The sequence below is a fragment of the Genypterus blacodes genome, unplaced genomic scaffold (genome assembly GCF_046128005.1).
Source record: "Genypterus blacodes isolate CSIRO-AG114 ecotype Tasmania unplaced genomic scaffold, CSIRO-AGI_Gbla_v1 ptg000028l_1, whole genome shotgun sequence".
NCBI lineage: Eukaryota > Metazoa > Chordata > Actinopteri > Ophidiiformes > Ophidiidae > Genypterus > Genypterus blacodes.
The window spans coordinates 1522996-1543184 of NW_027466841.1; the positions used below are offsets into that span (position 1 = coordinate 1522996).

Consider the following 20189-nt stretch of genomic DNA (forward strand, 5'->3'; position numbering starts at 1 on the left):
TGACATGATGACCTTGCTGTACCGCGACACAAGTGTGGCTGCAGTATTGATCCATTTCCTTATCGGGCTGCTATGGATGGATAGAGGCCCTTGACTCCTTTCGCTCGGGGGCAACCCACATAAATGTAGTGTGGGTGTGTGTGTGTGTGTGTGTGTGTGTGCGTGTGTGCGCGCTTGATATCCACTTATAATACAAACTAATCATAACCTGTTATACTATTCTATTTTCGAGGGAAGGTAGAGTGGATGGATGGTAAGGGAGGATGGAGGGACAGATGGATGATGGAATGAAGAAACAAAGAAAATACCCCAAATAACTCTGGAGGTTTGTGGATGGAGGGTCAGTGCAACGGTTTGCAGGGTTGAAGACTTCCTATCTCCACGGAGTAATGATTATTTTATCTTTTTTATGCGATGCCCTCAGACCAGCTGCAGGCTCAGTGGCAGTCGTGAGACACACTTCCACGGTTTTGCTACAGCAGTAAAGAGCATTATTAGTATGAGCACAAGGGCATTTCCCTTTTGCCCCGTGCCTGTGACAGTCAAGCGGGAAGGTTTCCTGCGGTCAGTGTAGTGTGAAGGATGAGGACGCTTCATAAATCCTACGTGCAAGTGACAAATCGATCCCTTAGTCTGCAATGTTCGGAGTGTGTATTTCACTTTTTCTCTTATGAGCCTTTTTATGTGTCTCGGGGTAAATATAGCCAGGAGCCATTATATAAAATGGCTTTGTTGCACTCTGACAGGAAGATGTATTGACAACTTGCACCAGTCACTTTCTCACCGTTTGAACTCTCTGAACCTTCCATGCAGACATAAAATGGATGCTGCTGTGTATTGTCATAGTTCAAATGTGTAATACAACAGTCAAAGCATTTCCAGTGAGGCAGCATTGGGTGCATTGGCTCCACTCTATATTCATTAAAAAGAACATGATTCAAATGAGATGTTACATGATAGAACGCGCCGGGGGGGAACTAAGGTGAGTGCAATATTCTTTCATAAATGTTCCCCCTTGAGGTTTCCTCATTACCTTGTGTTAAGCTGTCCAATCAACAGGCCGGTGTGCAAACAGCAGATCGTTTCTGCTGTGGACACGTCTCTGACCTCCTCAGGATGGCGGCATTTACTACACTACACCAGAATTGATTTACTGTAAAGATTGAAAAAGATTGCTAGAAGTTGAATAGGAAACTAACAAACTATTCAGTCTCATTTAAATTCTAACACCAGTGCAAAAATGACTTTAATCGTTAATGGTGTAATTATTTTCACTCGTGTCCATTTGTCATGGAACAAAATTCTAAAGGCAAAAGCTACAAACAAAGTGCCGCACTCAGCATAAACACATCTGTAAAAAGAACTTACGTGTCAGGTTATAAATCAAATCTTGACTCTCTGACAAGAAATCTGTCAACTATTACTTCAGGAACAGTAACTTACAACTGAGCACATTTATTCTCGGCTTCAAATTATTTTTAGTTTTTTTTTAATTCTTCCAGATGTTTATTTCTGACTCTCCATTCAAAATCTCCGAGGCCACATTTCCCTCACACACCATAGACGCATCGCTACCTCGTGAATAACGCTTCCTAAATTACAGGCTACTCCTCAAAACAAACCACAGAATCATTCTTACCCCACATCCTGCCTGTGACCTGCTCCTGTTCAGCTCCTATAGAAAATAATCACGTGTTACCAAACCACTGGATCTAAGAATAGTTTCTCTCTGACAGCCCCCCCGCCCCTCCCCACACACACCTACTTTCCAATCAAAAATGGTTTATGTCTTTATCTTATGTGCCAAAAGCAGCATGGAACTTTGAAGTAAAGTAAGAAAATGGAAGATCAGCGACACCTGCTGGCCATAATGTCACCTACTTCATCAGTGATAAATGTTGGATTTCTTACCTATTCATATGGATCTTTGAGCTATTCTGCTGCTTTCTGAGGAGATTCCACACCCCTATTTACATCCTTAACATACATGTTGTGAATATTAGAAGAACCACTTTAGTAGTACAGCACAGGAAATAAATCATTTAATTTGTTTACAGAACAAGCAAAAAGTGAAAACACTTAAAAGATAGAATAACACGAATGCCTGAATCACAAAACATAACAAGAATACACTATATATACAGAGTAATGATGGAACTGGGAAATACTGTGAACTCAATTCAGACAGTTTTCCCCCTTTTTAGATAGAACAAGCGTGAAATACTGCAGTTTATATAATGTTGCTAAATATTTCAATGTGCCACTTTAACCAGGAGACTGTGACTGCTGAGCTGTTCACTGATGGTAACTACATGCACTTTGAATTGCTGCACTGGGAGCTCTCATCTGTCACTACAGTCAGAAACAAACCTTTAACCTGAACATCAGTCTATTGACTTATATTTTGAATGTTAAATCTGAAACAGTAATTAAAAAAAAAAAGGAATGCATTTTCTGTAACGGTGTCGGTGTCGATCCTTCATTCTCAAACATTCAACAGTGAATCTTTGCACGACAAAGACAGTGTAACAAAACTCCAGATCCACTAAAACGCCACATTGACATCATTATATCCCACCCACCCATCAAACCTTTACAGCAGTGTGGAACTCATCATGTATGTGATAAAAGAACGAGTTAACATTTGTGATTCAGTCTATGTATACAGTGTTGTGTACATGTGGGATTGAATGCACAGCGAGCATCAGGGGTTCATATTTCAAAGCTTTGGTCTGACCAAGTAAGATGCTGAATGTTGATTGTCGTTAGAATGCGGTTCAAACACTCGCCTTCTACTTTATTGTGCCGGAGAATTGGAGGGGGGGCCTTGGTGATCGAGATGTGGGGGTCCAACGCTTCGGGATGAAAGGACAAGACACACACACAGAGCGCCGATCAATGCCCTAATCAAGGCACTTAAATGCTGCATGAGCTGCAAGTCTGCTTGTGTTGCTGCTGAATAGCTTGTTTTAGCTGCATTACTGTAAAGATTCATTTGGAGGAATTATTTGCGTTATCACTCAATCATACAAAACATGCGAAAGAGAATAAATCTGCATCATAAAATCAAAAATGCAATGCTTGAGTCTGATTTATAGTGCTCACTGTATAGGAATGTCCATACAATCATCCAGCAATGATTCCTCTTATAATTGCCTCTCCTTACTCTGATTAACTCCTAATCGAATACCATGAAACCTCAACACAAACAAAATTTTCAAAATCCCTGAAAAAACAGCTTCCCTTTCTCCCTTTCCAACATGACAAACTATGGTTATTCAGCTGTCTCCAGAGCCGCTGCCCTTGTTCTTGTTCCTGCTGAGAGGGAAGGTAGATTTGCTCTGCGGCTGCGTCATCTTGCTCGCCAGATAGACGAAGGGTTCGATCAGCGTGCGTCGCTCCGCCACCGACACCTCCCACAGACGCACCTTCTCCGTCTTGGCCCAGTTCTGAGCCATGTTGGAGTCCACTCTCCTCTCGTCCTGCTTGTCCAACTTGTTACCCAGCACAACAATGGTCACCTGGTAGATCACATTATCACATCAGACCCACAGCACCTCCATGTAACATAATTCAGCTTTCTATTCTTACCACAACACTACATGAACCTCAGATTACAAAGCGTACGGATTAGTTCAAGCCTCACCTCTTTCTTATCTCTGTGACGGTCAATGTCCTTCTTGAGCGCCTCCATTCGCTTGAAGGACTCTTTACTGTCGATACTATAAACTAGTACAAAGCCATCGGCAAAAGAGTAGTAATGTCGTGGAAACTCCATCCCGTCCCTGAGACCCCGGGTGTCATAGAAGCGGACCTGCTCTCGTGTGCCACGGTCGGTCTCAATGGAGCCGATGTAGATGTCCTCCAAGGTCTCCATGGGCTCGGAACCTGCAGACAAAACCAGGTACAACACCTTGTCACTACGTTGTACTATCACATCATATACAACTACTTTCGGCAGTCATTCGGCCATCAATACAATACAAACACGTTAAAACAATGCTGCTTTATAAATCCAGTTATACGTGTTGTGTATTAGTGACATGTGACATACCTGCAACATGATTTGCATACAACAGTTGCTCCAGGACAGCAGTTTTGCCAACAGCAGCCTGACCACAAACCACCACTTTACAGCTTTTACCCATAACTGATGATTCGTCAGCTCAATAATCTGTCAGAGAAAATACACAGATGTATCGTTAAATCACTCGCTACCAACGAAACAGTCTAGTAATGCTTGGATAGTGTGTAGCAACGGATGTCGGTGTCACTTATAGCTTAGCATTAGCCTTCACAGAGATACGATCTGTAATATTAAATCGCCCAGGTCGTAAATACAACCAATACTCGTGCATTATGAGTAGAAACTCCTGTGCTGTTTCCAGTGGTCGACATGTTCGCTGAAGTCATAATTGGACAACAATTCCCCTCGCTAGCTAACCACTTAGCTTACCTGATCCTGGGACGATTCACTTCCTGTTTACAGTGTACGTAACAACTGCAGCGCGTGGCCCCGCCCCCTCCTCATTAACGGCAAAATGGCGACGGTGGACTGCAATGATGTGAACATGGACCCTGACATGGATTTGCTGAGTGACGAGGAAATGGAAAGGTACGAGACAAAATGTTCATTTTTGTTGTCAACAGTACAGCACGGGACGACAATACCGCATATTAAAACGCGTCGCCATGTCCTTTCCGCGTTCATTTTCTTTGTCGCATATACTGAAGCTAACTGACTAGCTGTGGCTAACATCTAGCTATATTTATCTGGACGCCGCGCGCTTGGCCCTCCTCCACTTTTACTCTTTTAAACTGTCGTCAAACACGTTAACATATGAAGACAACTACGAGTTAACATTGTTGGGAGTGTTTTCTTGATTGTGTGGCGAGTGCTGTGCGTATTTTTTGCCGGTTAGATGATAAATTCCAGCCTTCACTCGCACCGTGTCTTACATGTGAAGGCTTCCATATAAAGCCCTGGCAGCGCTCTCAGCATGGTGTCAGATGTTCCTGGCTCCCTCCCCTTGACTGTCAACGGCCGTCAAATTGCTCTGTCTTTGATTGGCACTCACACGTCTGCTCTGGCTGACACACAGATACAAGAGCGTTTGTTATTGTACACACTCACACACACAGTAATGGATGTGATGCTGAGTGGGGTCAGTGTCTAAATCCACGGGCGTTGTCATGGGTGACCTTGCTCAACAGCACTTCAGCGGTTGTCAATAACCGTAAACAAACGACTCGTGATAATGCGAGTTTGCTCATCAAATCCTTCGGGCGATTATTCAGTGTTTACTCCGCTTGTTGACATTTTAGTAAGGGTGTTAAACTGTGAAATGTCAATTACACACGTGGGCTTGGAAATAAAACACAACGTAAACATTACAAGTATGAATAGGATCTGTAACAGGCCCCACACAGTGTTAATGTGATGGTTTTGATCTATTTGAGCTTTGTTGTTGTTGTTGTTTGTTGTTTACCGCTGGACTGATGACGTCAATGTTTTACGAAGTGCTTGTCTGGTGTGTGAAGCTGCTTAATTGCCTCACAGTTTGCATTTAAGGACATTTAAGCTTAAAACAGCGCAGTGCCCATATTCACCTGGATACCAAACCACAGGGAATTGAACCTCCGCGTCTTTCTGTCCCCCTCTTGCACAGGGAAGCAGAGGGCTTCAAGGAGCAAGGCAACGCTTTTTATATCAAAAAGGATTACGCTGAAGCCTTCAATTACTACAGCAAGGCCATAGGTGAGCTCGGCGACACAACAATCTTATATTCTGCACGACGTGCGAGTAGATCTGTGTAACTTGTTAATTTCTATATACAGACATGTGTCCAAAGAATGTCAGTTACTATGGGAACCGGGCGGCTACACTAATGATGCTGTGTCGGTACAGAGAGGCATTAGAGGATTCCCAACAAGCCGTGCGCTTAGATAACACCTTCACGAAGGTAGGTGGGGGTGGCACGCACACACACACATTTGCACTCTCTGTGATGTTATTGGACGCTCTAGAATACACACAAACACACACAAACACACTAAAGAATGGATGCTTTTTGTTCTTGTTATCTCGTTTCTCGAGTTAGTGACAGGAAACACTCTGTTCCAGCGTGCAGGAGGAAATGGCTGCGTGTTTACATCAGTTTGTTTGTCAGCTGTTGTTCATATAAGCGTGTGACTTTCTTTTACATAAGCTACACTGCATCCTCACTGTACTCCAGTGAATACAGCCGCTTCAGCAGATTCACCCGTTCTGATTTGACAGAGTAGCTTATGTAAAGATGAGTCACTGACTGCCAGATTGAACTCGGGACAGTTTATCTGTATTTTGTATTTTGTTGAGGGCAGGTTCCAGGTGGAGAAATAAGGGAAGTTGTTACGTCAGGGTTTGAACTGCTGATCTTTTCCCCGTAGGGCCACCTGCGAGAGGGCAAGTGCCACCTGTCCCTTGGCAACGCCATGGCAGCCAGCCGATGTTTCCAGAAGGTTCTAGAGCTGGAGCCTGACAACTGCCAGGTCCAACAGGAGGTGAGCTTAGTCTCAGCTTGGAGGATGTGGGAGGATCAAGCTAAAGGTCTGTGGAGCGGTTAGGTTCCACTCAGAGGAAGTAGTGGTTTGACAGCAGAGAGACCTGTGGCAGCATGAAAGCATGGACTGACCTTTCACTACACATGTTTTAAATTCTCAACGAATACCAAACATTCCTCTCTCAGCTGAAGAATGCAGAATCCCTCCTGGAGTTTGAGAGGATGGCAGAGATCGGCTTTGAAAAGCGAGACTTTAGGATGGTAAGATGTTTTGTTCTTACACATTTTGGTCACGTGTATAGAATGTCAATGAAGCCGCTGTCACTTGCAGGGACAAACAAAGTGAAACACAGGTGCTGTGCTGGTGTTTCCAGGTGGTGTACTGCATGGACCGCGCCCTGGAGGCTGCCCCAGCCTGTCACAGGTTCAAGATCCTGAAGGCCGAGTGCTTAGCCCTGCTGGGACGCTACCCCGAGGCTCAGTCTGTAGCCAGGTAAGAGAGACTAGAGAGTGCAATTCCACCACAAGCTCAGGCCAGAAATAGAACTAGAGAGGGTGTGTGCCTGTGTGACATCGGGAGATCCGTTCAGCTCTGATGACGATGCATATTAGTGAAACGGTGACATCAGCCAGAGAAAGATGAGTGGCAGTTAATTAACAGATTGAATTCATTTGCTGTCACAGGATAGTGTGTGTGTTCCAGTGTGATAGGTATCAATTTAATGTTTCCCACAACTTAGAACATTGGCACGTGGCACCAGGCGTGCAGTTAATTAATTTCCTCTAATCCTGGGAGCTTCATGCAAGAACTGGTTGAGCTTGTGTCCTTCACAGAGCCTCAATGAGTCCAACAGGAAAGCTGAGATGTCCTTTAGTACCTCAGCCTGCTCTTCTGCTTTTGTTATAGACCAGTGCTTCTCATCACTGCATAGAGAGTCCACTTTTTGAACTCGTTGCTCAATCAAACCTTTTTTTTCCAACTTCAAACTTGTTGACCTAGTTTTCGTCCATTGATTTGCTCCTTTTTCAGCGATATCCTGCGAATGGACTCCACCAATGCGGACGCTCTGTACGTGCGCGGCCTCTGTCTGTACTATGAGGACTGCATCGAGAAGGCCGTCCAGTTCTTTGTCCAGGCCCTCCGTATGGCCCCAGACCACGACAAGGCTCGGCTCGCATGTAGAGTGAGTAGCGTCGTCAAGCGTGAAGGCCCTTCAACATGCAGCCGTATGTATCTGGTTTGGTTCTTAAATGTGTGTTGTCTTTCAGAACGCCAAAGCGCTAAAAGCCAAAAAGGAAGAGGGGAATAAGGCCTTCAAGGAGGGAAACTTTGAGGCCGCCTATGATCTGTACTCTGAGGCACTAACAATAGACCCCAACAACATCAAGACCAACGCCAAGCTGTTCTGTAACCGGGCCACCGTGGGGTCAAAGGTGAGCACACAGGAGGCATCGCTTTCTCTCTCTCCTCCTGCTACATCACCGCCTCTCCCACTTTGTACTTCCCTGTCAGTTCAAACTAAACTAGGCCACCGTGTCTCCGTCTGACGTTTTCTTTTAATCTTTTTTCAAGCTGAAAAAACTAGAACAGGCCATCGAAGACTGCACAAAAGCCATTAAGCTGGATGATACCTACATCAAGGCCTATTTGCGGAGAGCACAATGGTACGTAGCAGCGCTTGGAAACATGACGGTGATGAAAAGCGATGAAAGACACTGACCTCCGTGTGTGTGTGTATGTGTGTGTGCTGTGCTGCAGCTATATGGACACGGAGCAGTATGAAGAGGCCGTGCGGGACTACGAGAAGGTTTACCAGACAGAGAAGACAAAAGGTGAGTGTCAGGTTCCTTCGCTGTGGCCGAGCGGAGCGGCGTTTCCGGGTGTCTCCTGTCAGTCCTGTTTGGAATATCGCTCTTATTTTTCTAGAACACAAGCACTTCCTGAAGAACGCTCAGCTGGAGTTAAAGAAGAGCAAACGGAAAGATTACTACAAAGTGCTGGGGGTGGATAAGAACGCCACAGAGGAGGAAATCAAGAAAGCTTATCGCAAGCGCGCCCTTCTACATCACCCAGGTGCCTGAAACAAGCAGATCCCTCTAATCACAAATGAGCCGGCGTGTGTCTTCTTCATCTAACTAAATGTCCCTCCTCCTCCCTTCAGACCGTCACAGTAGTGCGAGTACTGAGGTGCAGAAGGAAGAGGAGAAGAAGTTCAAGGAGGTGGGCGAGGCCTTCAGCGTGCTCTCCGACGCCAAGAAGAAGTCTCGCTACGACAGCGGCCAGGATCTGGAGGACGACGGCATGAACATGGGAGGTCAGCACCTGGTTAAGGCTCGGGGGGGTCGTAAGGGTCGACACGTTAGGAACACAAGTCGCATTAAGTCTCACCCGCTTTTGTGTCTCTTTCAGATTTCGACGCCAACAACATTTTCAAAGCGTTCTTTGGAGGCCCGGGCGGTTTTAGCTTTGAAGGTATCAGATTATCTCTAGTTTATTATTCTTATTACTGTCAACCATCCCGATGACCGGAAACGTATTTAACATATTGGCTTGTTCGCTTTTTTTTTTTTTGTTCCAGCATCCGGACCAGGAAATTTCTACTTCCAGTTTGGTTAAATGGAGGATTTTGTCCACGTCAACAGTTGCTACATCAGGACAGTTCAACACCGTCAAACCCCCTCGACCCACCATCCTTATGTAACACGTCTGACTGTGTGCATGTCAGGCTCCCTTCTATGCCATTGACTGAATGAATGCAACGACCACATGCAGCAAAAACGTTTTAACGCCCGTATAGCAAAGGAGACCACGCCGGCTCCGGCCCCAGTTGATAGCTTTACTGGTTTTGATTTGGTTTTCTTCTCCTTCTCAGAAAGAAACAAACTTGAAGGTCAGTAATGGCTACCAACACTGGTCCAAATATTCTGGGATTTAAGAGATCGTGCAGCTATTTTATCAGAGCTTTTAGGACCCACGCAGGAAGTGACATTCTGGGGGAAACTCTAGAGATGGGAGCGAGCATTGAGCAGCCCAGTATTCTCTGCATGAAAACAAAAAAAAAAAAGCTAAATTGCTTAACGATTTGCGAAAAGGAAATCTCCGAGCAAGCAATACCTCCACGGGAGCAGAGGAGAAAGTTTTTGTATCGACAGCTGGAGCTCAGAGCGTCGCGCCGCACAGCTGAAGCACAGTAGAAAGATGCTCGCCGAGGTCGCCCCGCTCTGGCCTCGTCGCCGGCCTCTTCGCCCTCTTATTCGAAACCGTCTTCGTCGTCGGTTTGACCTTTTTGATGTCGCCATTCATCGATTGCTGCATTTTACATTTGCCCTGAATGTAAAGTGTTAACTTTTGTGAAGATAGTTACACATTTTTTCATTATTCTTTTATTTTCTTTTTTTTTATATGTATATTTATTGTAAATTTGCTGTCTGATAGAGTCGCCGGTGTAAGATGAGGATCCTGTCCCGTTATATCAAAGAGCATCACTCTGACACACTCAGAAAGATCATTGTTTTACTCGGTTTACATAAAATATTGCACAAAGATAGATTGTCATTGATGTGATCCTTGACTAAACCTGCAGGCTGTATAACGACGTATCATAATGAAATACACCCGTGTGTAACAAGTATGGTGGTGTTTGCTGTTGTCCAAGTTTGGGGGCGTTCTGTCATTTTAGAATAATGTGGTTATGAAAAACCCGGTTATAGTGAATAACTTCCTGATAAGTGTTGAGCGTGTTCACATGGTGCACTTTATGAAACAAAATGGAAAAGCATCCTTATCTTTGATCAATGTTTTTGCTCTTATGATGACATCATCCTCTTTAGCCTTGGAAAGTACCAGCCGTGTCAATAAAGTTTGGCCCCCCCTGGGTTTCCCCTAAACCGCCTGTGCTCCTCTTTTGATTCTCTCTTATTAGGAACAAGAACAGGAGGAAAATCATCTTCACTTTATCAGAACGACATGCAGCAAGAATGATACAAACATTTCGATAAAAGGAAGGCAAACGTTCCATTATGGTTGATTTCTAAATCCTTCACCTTCAATTTTCCTCAAATCTTAAACTTCTTATCCCCTGAAACAACTGTGGACAGGTTATAATGGAATATTTACACTATATAAGTATAAAAGTTCAACTGTTTAACTTTGTGGACAATTAAGTTGGTTCTTTATATTTAATTTTTGATTTTAAAGAACGACGTGGTCATAATAAAAACTTGAGTCCATCACTTCTAGATGCAGTACGCGTAAGTAACACACGGGGGCGCCAGAATCTCTCCTTCCAGATCCTTCAGTGTTTGTACGGTTGCTTGGATACCGTTAGAGAACGAGGCTCTTCGTTTCTCCAGAGGTTTAACTTTTGTTTGATTGAAGGGCGAGTGCGTCTTCAAATACTAAAATGTCGGACACAGACGAAGAACAAAGGAAACCAAAGCCTCAGAGCTCCTCCACCACCTACATGTCTGAGGGCAGCCAGCTGTGTCGCAAAGGGAAGTACAAGATGGCAACAGAGAGCTACTCAAAGGTCTGTCACTACACAGACCTTTGAGTCTGACAACATAGAGCTAAAGTAGCGTTGTTTGGGTCAAAACAACGCTACTTTTGGGTCAAAAAGAGCTTCTTACATCTTCTTACATCTTCATATAAAGGATGGTAGCCTGTAAATGAAGTAATGAAAAACTAAGTGAATTTTTCTTGTCTTTTGTCAAATTTGCATTTAAAAAATACCTGCTACCCTGCTGGGACGTCAGATGAATTTGCAGCAACAAATTGTTTTTATTTAAGGTTTATTATAGTCCTTTAATTAAGATTTGAGTTGTTGTCGTTGTTGAGAGACGCTTAACTTCCTGTGTGAACACTATGATCTTTAGTCTACATCAAAGGTCTTTCACTCATCCTGTAAAGTGCACAAGTTCTTAACCAACCATCACAAAACAAACAGGACACAGATGATCAACGCAAACAGAAAATCATACAATCATGTTCAGATTTTCAACACAGAGGTTGACCCCTTAAGGTTCCTTCAATATTTCATTATTTGCCATTAAAAATAAGGAGGTAACGCCTAATACCAAAATGAAACTTGAAATAACGTCCAATGTGTTGGAACCATGCATGCCTGACCTGTTTTATCATCTCTGTTTAGGCTTTGGATCAGAAACCTGATGACAAGCTTTGTCTTGTTCTTCGCTCCAAGTGTTTTCTGATGAGAGGAGATTACAACAACGCCTTAACAGATGCAGAGGCGTCACTGAAAGAAGACAAGATGTATCACAAGGTGAGAGGAAGGATGAGGTTCACCCGCTGTCGTCTCTCGATCCACATTCAAGCAGAATCTGTGAAAATGGTGAGTGAGCGTCATGTGGAGGGTTGTATTGTCATCGAATATCTTTTTATTTCAGGGTTTGTACCAGAAGGCCGAAGCTTTGTACATGTTGGGAGACTTTGAATTCGCTCTGGTGTTTTACCATCGAGGAAATAAGCTGCGTCCAGATCTACAGCATTTTAGACTTGGTATCCAAAAAGCAGAGAAGGCCATCGACAACACACTGGGCAGTAAGTCAGTATTTAAGTTTGACATCTAAATGGTATAGTTTAAGGATAATGTGTCATTAGTTTTTCTTTGAATTCTTACAGGCAGATCTGCTGTAAAACTGGAGAAGCATCCGATGAAACAGCAAAACCACAAGAGCGGCAAGAGTGAGAAGATCACCAAACAGCTGCTGGGGCCATTTTACACTGACAAGAAATACCTGGAATGCTTACTGAAGGATGAAGGTGCCTAGATTTTCATCTCTCTCCCTTCAGCTTTGCCTCCTTTATTGGGCCTTTATATGTTTCCTATGTCAGCTGTTTGTTTCTCTTCCTCTTCAGTGCCGCTTGAGCTCACCCTCATCTACTTTTTCACATTTCTGTTGACTGAAACCACATTAGGAACATATTCTAAACTGCCACACAATGGTTTTTGCCACTCTAGGGAAAAAGAATCCAAAGTGTGGGGAGACGATGCAGGATCTCATTCAGGACTGTGTCACCTACATCGACACCTGGACTGACTTCTGGCACAAGGAGAAGCCAATCTATGCACGAGAAAGTGCCAGAAAGCTCACGCATCAAAAAAAGAGCCAGTCCTGTCAAACCATGTCGCCCGACCTCGCACAGTTTCTGTTCAAGAGTCTGGAAGAAATCGATGCAGGTAAGAGAAACGCTAGGCTGAAGTTGTGCTCTCTCTGATGCGCTTTTGTTTGAACCCGAATAATTCTTCTGTTTCGCTCTTCTTAGCTTTGATGTCTGGAAACGCGGGATCTGGTCTGAAGAAAGCTCAGACCCTCATGAAGACCGTGAAGAGCTGGTCAAAGGAAGCCCTGCCTAAGAAGAAGGAGGTGCTGGGCAGCCTGCATTGTTGCATGGCGAAGGCCTGGATCACACTAGGAGACATGGACAAAGCACTCGTCCACTACCAGAAAGATTTAAATTTGGCAAAAGAGTGGTCAGTAATATGAAGAAAATCACATGAGATTTTATGAATTATTCAAATCTTAACCTGTTGGTCATCATTCTTAACCACAGCAAACTCCCAGATGCAAAGTCCAGAGCTCTGCACAACATTGGAGCTCTTTACGTCCAAACTGGAAACTTCACACAAGCTGTTGAGGTGTAAGTCAACCATGAACTGATGAGGAGCTCAACCTCATGTTGCTGTTGACTTTCCCCCATTTCACTGTTGTTGTTGTTGTTGTTGTTGTTGTTGTTGTTGTTGTTGTTGTTGTTGTTGTTGTTGTTGTCTCAGCTGGGAGGAGAGCATTCCTCTGGTCCGTGATGACACCGAGAGGACGTGGTTGTTTCATGAGATCGGTCGCTGTTACTTGGATCTTCAACGCGACAAAGAAGCTCGAGACTACGGCCGGCGTTCCCTCGCCGCCGCAGAGGAAATTGAGGATGAGAAATGGGTGCTGAATGCGAACGTGTTGGTGGCACAGGCAGAATGTAATCGTTTCTTCTTTACTTCATGTTTCATATGTTGTTACCACGCAATGCCGGCATATTTCACTTTGACATGACTTTATAAACTGTGTTATGTCAGCAAACCTGGGGAACTTTGAATCCTGCGTCTCCCACTTTGAGAGAGCCTTGGAACAGGCCAAGATGGTGCAAGACGCCTACGCTGTGGACGCCATTGAGAAGGTTTGTGTTCTACTTCAGTCTGTTCTCCTTCGCCATCATCACAGGTGCATTTCATTGATCGCTGATATTGCTGATTCTGTCTTTTTCCAGGCCATCTACAAAGCAGGACAACATCTAACACAATGAGGATCCTGTGCCCAATCTGTCAAATAAAGACGGCTGAGATAGAGTTTAATTAAACCTGCAAAAACACGTGAAGAAGCAAATTCCTTTTTAATGAAAATAGCAAATTCTGGCATGTAGAGAATTATTATTACATACAAACTGTCTGAAAGGACTTTGTTAGTGCATGTTCATACCAGATGTCTGTGAAGATACTGGCAATATCTCAATATAATAAAGATCTTGACACACAAATTGTAGGCTTGTATAGGTAGTGATGTCATAGTGGCTGTAAAGAAATGGCAACAGTAGAGGTTGCAGATGAGAATGCTCTCTGTAGATTCAAGATGCAGCCTCTCACCGAAGACTAAACACACTCACTCTGTAAACAATACAGGGAACTACATCAAAAACGACAACACACAACCTTCAGATCATGGGGCCGTCGGTCCCTTTGGTGAACTGTGGTTCCACTTTAGAGCTTTACTTCCATGTGTCACACACTCGTGCTGCATCTGTCAGCAGGTACACAAGCTCACTGCAAATTCTGCATGAAGGTAAAAGAATAAGAACTGATCATGTAAAGAATATGAGAGGTGAGTTATGGACAAAAGCCATCCAGATAGACAGACAGACAGACAGACAGACAGACAGACAGACAGATAGATAGATAGATAGATAGACAGACAGACAGACAGACAGACAGACAGACAGACAGACAGACAGACAGACAGACAGATAGATAGATAGATAGATAGATAGATAGATAGATAGATAGATAGATAGATAGATAGATAGATAGATAGATAGGTAGATAGATAGATAGATAGATAGATAGATAGATAGATAGAGGTCAGCAAAACAGAAATCAAATCTTAACACGCAAAAACATCTAAATTAAACTGCCGATGATTTTGTCGACCCTTCGGATTTACAGGTTCCAAAAACAAACAGATTTGAATGAGAAATGTTGTTGGAAAAAGCGTGACATCGCTTAAATCCGCCCTGAACTTGACGCACTTCGTCCGCCAGCCAGGCAGGCAGGCAGGGAGACAGGGGCGTGTCCGTGGCCCCGCCCCCGCTCGCCCTCGCCCTCGCGCGCCCCCGCTCGCTTCCGTTTTCCTCTTGAAGAGGAGGCGCGTGCGGCCGTGCGGGAGCTTTGCCTTGTCATTGTACCCGAAGAGACACGCGTGGTCAGCGGCGCCACGGACAGCTCCAGCACCGCAGCCGAACCGGTAAGCCGCCGGAGCGTCTGTCAAACTAAAGCCCTCCATCTATGGTGGAGGAACTTCCTGAGAGAAGTTTGAGTCGTTTTAGCTTCACTCAGAAAAGCGAATTCAACCTGTTTAGACGTGGCGTTGTTGCAGCTTCATCCAGTTTAATGTGTTGTGTCTGGTGTGTACGTGTGTGTGTGTGTGCGTGCTTGTGTGCCACTCCCCGCCCGTCACATTGTGCTTTCGTGCATTCAGACTCTGCAACACGTTCGCTTTTATCCACTTAAAACCTCATTGTTACTTAATTCTACTCCTTATCTCGCGCTTTGCTTTGCTCTTTGTGACGCATTTAGTTGTTTTTTAAACCAAACTTCCTCAAACAAAAGGATCCGCACGCGTCCACAGCGCCGTGCACCGTTAACTCCTGTGCCTAGTTAAGCTTCAGCACATAAATAAGCTAGTTCCACAGAACTGAAAGTGAATATTTAACCTCTTTCGATTCCATTACCGGTTCTGCAACCTCGTCTTTGTTGCCATATGGCTCAGTTGTCTTCCTCTTGTGTCTCATGACCCCGATGTGATTCCGTGAACGTTACATCTGATATTTCATCGCAAACCTCCCTCGGATGAAGCGCCCCGCACGGCAGAGACGCTTCATTATGACGCGATTCTCTCTCCTCTTTGTCTGCCTTCCTGGCTGCTCTGCTGCAGTCTTTTGTGTTCCCTGTGCCACTGATCCACCGTGTCTCTGCTCCCACTTTGATAAATGGATGGTACCAATATTTTGCCTCCCACCGTTCCCCCCTCTATTGTGTCCAAATGGAGCAGGGGGGGCTTTTTCATGATGGTGACGCCTTTTTTTTTTTTTATACAGAGCAGCATCCAGAGCGTCACAAATGACCCTGAATGGACGCACGCCGGCTCTGGACACCGTTTCCATTCTAGAGCCTGGCCTCCTCGTAGGGCGATCGCTTCAAATTGCATTAGATTCCGATTAGATGCAGCAGCTCCTGTAAGAACGTATCTGTGCGAGACATAAAGAGGATCTCCACCCCAACTGCTCCACCCTCCCCTTCTTAGGAAAAAATCCGATATTGGATAACTCACCGAGACATTCTGACCACCGGCCTGGCTTAACAATCCATTTGTGGCTTCTTAAAAGGCACGTGACTGACAGCTGCAGGCGGAGGTTTGGCTGTATTGAGATGGTGAAATTAAAGGACGTGATCACAGGTTTTGCACAACTCAAGATTACCGTCATCAGGTTGTGTATTTATTGACTCAACCTCTAAATCTTCGCTGTTGCCAAAGGAGCCGATCTATATTTATAACCCAGATTTATATTTTCCCATGCTGAGCTTATTTACCTTCTGTTCGGTCGTCAGATAAGTAATCGCTCATTGATGAACTCTGAAGGAGAAATGTTTGTTCCTCAATTTGATGAATGTTGATCTGTACTTGTGTGGGCAAAAGGTTCCTAGACGCTCCCAAGCTCTGGGTTTTGGTGACCACACACGTTGATGTCATACATTACGAAAGGCCGCAGTTAGTGTGTGCGTGTGTGTGTGTGGGGTCATTAGCTGCTGTTCATGTTGTTTCATCACAAGTGTACTGATAAAATGGTTTTCTATCTCTCCTTTTGTGTGTTTAAGGTACATGGTGGAGGGTAAAGTCACAAATGAATCCAGACATGGATACTGAAGCCAGCAGTGAGCTTGTAGAGGCTCTGTCTGAGTCTCCACAGCAAGAGGAGATCAGAATGGAAAATGAGGTCGAGTCAAAGCCAGAGACGCCAGAGGAATCCGCAGAGCCTGAGAAGTCACCAGCTGCTGCTGAAGTCAACGCTCATAATGTAGAGGCGGCGGTGGTCAGAGAGGCGGTGGAGGTGGTGACAGAAAATGTGCAAGTGTCCGAGGAAGAACCAAAGGTGGAGATGAAGGACGGTGTGTCTGAAGAAAAGAAACTCCTAGAGGAAGAGCAGGGAGCAGAAGAAAGAGAAACTGTGTCTGATGCAGTGCAACCACCAGAACCAGATGAGTCACTGACAAACATCCCTGACCCAGTTACAGTGTCAAAGGCTGAACTAGACAACAATGAGCCTGAACAGCAGCCAGCGCCGGAGAACATCCCAGCGCCCGCGCCTCTGGCAAAGAGCGACCCTGAACCAGAGCCAGAGAAGTTGGCAGAACCAGTTCCAGAAGCTGAAACGCCGCAGCAACAAATACCTGAACCAGACACGCCGCAGCCGCCAGTAGAGCCACGGCCACCGAGCCCAGAGGAGAAGGTGGACACGGAGGTGGAGCTGCTGACCGCAACGCCTGTTGAAGAGCTGGTCAAAGAGGTGGTGGCCAAGTCTGTGAAGGAGGTGGCTGAAGAGAAGCTAGCAGAGGTGGAAATGGAGAGAGAAGCAGAGACTGTGATGGTGACGGAAGTGGGTGAGGAAAAGCTGACGGAAGCTGTAGCTGCGGAGGAAACGCCGGAGAAACCTGCAGAGAACGAGAAGGAAGCCGAGCCGGAGAAACCTGCAGAGAGCGAGAAGGAAGCTGAGGCGAAGAAACCCGCAGAGAGCGAGAAGGAAGCTGAGACGGAGAAACCAGCCGAGCCGAAGTCTGTAAAGGCCGAGATGCCGGCGGGGTGTGAAGTGGTTCCATCTGAGCAGGAGACCGTGGAGCTTAAACCAGAGGAGGTCACAGCTCCAGCACCCGGCTCCCTGTCCTTTGCCATTCTGGAACACGAGCAGACCAAATGTGCCCTGCAAACATCTCGCACCCTCATCGTCCTCAGAGGCCTTCCAGGCAGCGGTAAAAGCTTCTTGGCTCGTGCCATCGCCGCTGACTACAAAGACCATTGCTGTGTCCTGTCTGCCGATGACCTTGGCGTAAAACTAGAGGATCCAGAATCCTCGGCGGCCGGTTACAAGGCTGTGGACGAGGCAGTGGTGGCGCGCTGCGGTGCGGGCGTGGCCCCCGTGCTCATCGTGGTGGACGACACCAACCACACCCACGAGCGCCTGGGCCGCATGGGCGAGCTGGCCAAGCAGCACCGCCTGGTTGTGATGTTCATGGAGCCACGCACAGAGTGGAGCAGAGACGCGTCCCAGCTGGCCAAGAGGTCCGGCCGCGGCCTGGAGGAGGCGCAGATAGAAACCATTCGAGGACCGCTGGCCGACATGTCCATTCCTCTGTTTTTCGGCTGGTTCCTCCTCTCCACCTGCGTGGACAAGGTCAAGTGCACGTCCATGGACTTCCTGAAAACTCTAGACACATTGGAGGCTTTCAAGAAACACCCGGGTGACTGTGAGTGCACATGAGGTTCTATTACTCCAGTTTACAGATTTCAGCTTTAAAGATCATCCAATTATCTCCAGTTATTTTGATTTGAGTAACATGCAGCCAACCTTGCTTTGTGTTTGCAGTCAACGGCAAAGCTGAGAAGGAGGTGGATCTGGAGCAGTACTTCAAAGCCAAAGGAAGTCTCCACTGTACTACCAAATTTTGCAACTATGGAAAGGCAGAGGGGGCCAAAGAGTATGCAGAGCAGCAGGTAAGAGACCAGGGATGTGATGAGCTGAGAGTACATCCTTAGTGACGCAATCCAAGATGGAAGTCTAATACATATCAATGGCTCTCCTGTTAAACTGTAATTAACCCTGGTTAAGGTCCTCATGAGTTCATTTGTCTCCTTCCCCAGGCTGTTGCAGACCTCTATGGCTCAGTGTTCGAGCTCTCTCTGAGTGCTCTCTTTGTCACGCCCCGCACTGTTGGAGCCCGAGTGTCGCTGTCGGAGGAGCAGCTCGTGTTGTGGCCGGCCGACGCGGAGAAGGAGGCGGAGGCTACCGTCCCCGGGGCTTCCTCTCTGCCTCCGGGGAGCCGTGCCCACATCACTCTGGGCTGCGCCGAGGGTGTGGAGCCGGTTCAAACGGGCCTGGATCTGCTGGATATCCTGGCCCTGCAGCAGGCGGGCCAGCAGGGGGAGCCGGTCACCGAGATGGAGCTCGGCTCGCTGGCCTTCTTTGGTGAAGGAAGGTGGCTGCTCAGTCTTCGGGAGCCTATCTGTGTCCCGGCCTGCTTCTCCAGCTTCTATAAGCCCAAGAAGCACGAGGAGACCAAAAAAGAGCCCGAGAAGAAAAAGAAGCAAAAGTGCACCATACTGTAAAAGGCAAAACATGGAGCTGTGTGGAGATGACTGGGCAAATGAGATGTAAACTTAGTCTGTGGAAGGTTTGTGTGTTTGTGCAGTGTTTAGGGTTTCTGGTCTAACCAGCCTAAATCCACAAACTGTGTGCCTTTATACTCTTAATTTGCACCACAACCCAAGATGCCTTCAGTTCAATTAGTTCAAGCTTGTCAAGTATGTTGTCACGCATATCAGTGCAGAGTTGCACGGCCTGCTAGATGATGAGGTCTTCTTAGCTGCAGTTTTAGACTGATGTAGTCTCTCTCCCACACCTCCACAACTCTAAAAAAAAATGACTTTCTTTTTTTGTCCAGTGTTGTCAGTATTTCAGTGAATGGTACACAAAGTGTTTTCATTGCATGCCTCACAGGTTTGGTATCAGCTTTATCATTGCAACACATTCTGACCTGCTTAGAGTTCTGCCTCTTTGACAGATAAATTGATGTATTTAAATCAGCGTATTAGAATGAATGTCTTTTTTGTAGAGGTGCTTCCTTAAATTCTCTGCACTTTGCATATAAAGGGAGCATGCTGATGAAAGTGGCGTTTGTTTCACTAGCTTGCACTTAGTACTCGTCTGAAGTCCATGATTTGCAATTGCATCAGGTTTTCTACTGCGCAAGACTGCACCCATCTGCCCCCCCGTCACCCTCTTTGTACCTTCTCTGTAATTTTGTACTATTTTTGCACTTAATAAAATATTGTGCTTTGCTCCATCAATGTAACCCGCTTTGTGTATTCAGTTCTGTAGCTGCACTTCACTTGGTCGTAATGTTCCGGCAGATAAGAACGAGGTCAACTTGACTGCACATGGTCATCTTCTCACACAACATAGTCATTTGAAGGAATTTTAAGCCTGTTTAATGGTTGGTTGTGCATACCAGCGGGTGGGACTCAGCACATTTCAGTCACTTGAAGAACCGATATTATGAATTTTATTTAATTTCTTATTCCATAATCGCTTAA

General features: G+C 45.7%; 4 protein-coding genes across 4 annotated transcripts; 3 read left to right on the top strand and 1 right to left on the bottom strand.

Moving 5' to 3' along the window:
• Positions 1 to 2212: 2212 nt before the first annotated feature.
• nkiras2 (NFKB inhibitor interacting Ras-like 2) lies at positions 2213 to 4505 on the bottom strand. The gene is made up of 4 exons (XM_076144114.1): positions 4457 to 4505; positions 4055 to 4174; positions 3647 to 3888; positions 2213 to 3521 (listed from the first exon to the last, which is right to left on the bottom strand). The coding sequence occupies exons 2-4, from the start codon at positions 4146 to 4148 to the stop codon at positions 3279 to 3281; spliced, it is 579 nt and encodes a 192-aa protein (XP_076000229.1). The 5' UTR covers positions 4149 to 4174; positions 4457 to 4505; the 3' UTR covers positions 2213 to 3278.
• A 2-nt stretch (positions 4506 to 4507) lies between these two features.
• Positions 4508 to 10227, top strand: dnajc7 (DnaJ (Hsp40) homolog, subfamily C, member 7). The gene is made up of 14 exons (XM_076144113.1): positions 4508 to 4615; positions 5670 to 5758; positions 5839 to 5963; positions 6430 to 6543; positions 6729 to 6803; positions 6917 to 7035; positions 7573 to 7726; positions 7812 to 7976; positions 8116 to 8207; positions 8302 to 8375; positions 8470 to 8616; positions 8705 to 8857; positions 8953 to 9015; positions 9122 to 10227. The coding sequence occupies exons 1-14, from the start codon at positions 4542 to 4544 to the stop codon at positions 9157 to 9159; spliced, it is 1482 nt and encodes a 493-aa protein (XP_076000228.1). The 5' UTR covers positions 4508 to 4541; the 3' UTR covers positions 9160 to 10227.
• Positions 10228 to 10845: 618 nt separating this feature from the next.
• odad4 (outer dynein arm docking complex subunit 4) lies at positions 10846 to 14080 on the top strand. The gene is made up of 10 exons (XM_076144236.1): positions 10846 to 11071; positions 11693 to 11824; positions 11949 to 12102; positions 12184 to 12324; positions 12524 to 12742; positions 12829 to 13036; positions 13117 to 13203; positions 13337 to 13533; positions 13631 to 13731; positions 13822 to 14080. The coding sequence occupies exons 1-10, from the start codon at positions 10946 to 10948 to the stop codon at positions 13855 to 13857; spliced, it is 1401 nt and encodes a 466-aa protein (XP_076000351.1). The 5' UTR covers positions 10846 to 10945; the 3' UTR covers positions 13858 to 14080.
• Positions 14081 to 14948: 868 nt separating this feature from the next.
• Positions 14949 to 19943, top strand: cnp (2'',3''-cyclic nucleotide 3'' phosphodiesterase). Its single transcript, XM_076144195.1, has 4 exons — positions 14949 to 15068; positions 16700 to 18343; positions 18463 to 18590; positions 18738 to 19943. The coding sequence occupies exons 2-4, from the start codon at positions 16726 to 16728 to the stop codon at positions 19200 to 19202; spliced, it is 2211 nt and encodes a 736-aa protein (XP_076000310.1). The 5' UTR covers positions 14949 to 15068; positions 16700 to 16725; the 3' UTR covers positions 19203 to 19943.
• Positions 19944 to 20189: the final 246 nt, after the last annotated feature.

Excerpts from the sequence above, each read along its gene's own strand:
- odad4 (XM_076144236.1), top strand. The coding sequence starts at position 10,946 with ATGTCGGACACAGACGAAGAACAAAGGAAACCAAAGCCTCAGAGCTCC. Across the intron at positions 12,743-12,828 it reads TCTGGAAGAAATCGATGCAG|CTTTGATGTCTGGAAACGCG; the intron begins GTAAGAGAAACG and ends CGCTCTTCTTAG. Across the intron at positions 13,204-13,336 it reads TTCACACAAGCTGTTGAGGT|CTGGGAGGAGAGCATTCCTC; the intron begins GTAAGTCAACCA and ends TTGTTGTCTCAG.
- nkiras2 (XM_076144114.1), bottom strand. The coding sequence starts at position 4,148 with ATGGGTAAAAGCTGTAAAGTGGTGGTTTGTGGTCAGGCTGCTGTTGGC. Across the intron at positions 3,889-4,054 it reads GTATGCAAATCATGTTGCAG|GTTCCGAGCCCATGGAGACC; the intron begins GTATGTCACATG and ends TTTTGTCTGCAG. Across the intron at positions 3,522-3,646 it reads GTCACAGAGATAAGAAAGAG|GTGACCATTGTTGTGCTGGG; the intron begins GTGAGGCTTGAA and ends GTGATCTACCAG.
- cnp (XM_076144195.1), top strand. The coding sequence starts at position 16,726 with ATGAATCCAGACATGGATACTGAAGCCAGCAGTGAGCTTGTAGAGGCT. Across the intron at positions 18,344-18,462 it reads CAAGAAACACCCGGGTGACT|TCAACGGCAAAGCTGAGAAG; the intron begins GTGAGTGCACAT and ends TTGTGTTTGCAG. Across the intron at positions 18,591-18,737 it reads AAGAGTATGCAGAGCAGCAG|GCTGTTGCAGACCTCTATGG; the intron begins GTAAGAGACCAG and ends CTCCTTCCCCAG.
- dnajc7 (XM_076144113.1), top strand. The coding sequence starts at position 4,542 with ATGGCGACGGTGGACTGCAATGATGTGAACATGGACCCTGACATGGAT. Across the intron at positions 5,964-6,429 it reads TAGATAACACCTTCACGAAG|GGCCACCTGCGAGAGGGCAA; the intron begins GTAGGTGGGGGT and ends TTTTCCCCGTAG. Across the intron at positions 7,036-7,572 it reads GAGGCTCAGTCTGTAGCCAG|CGATATCCTGCGAATGGACT; the intron begins GTAAGAGAGACT and ends CTCCTTTTTCAG.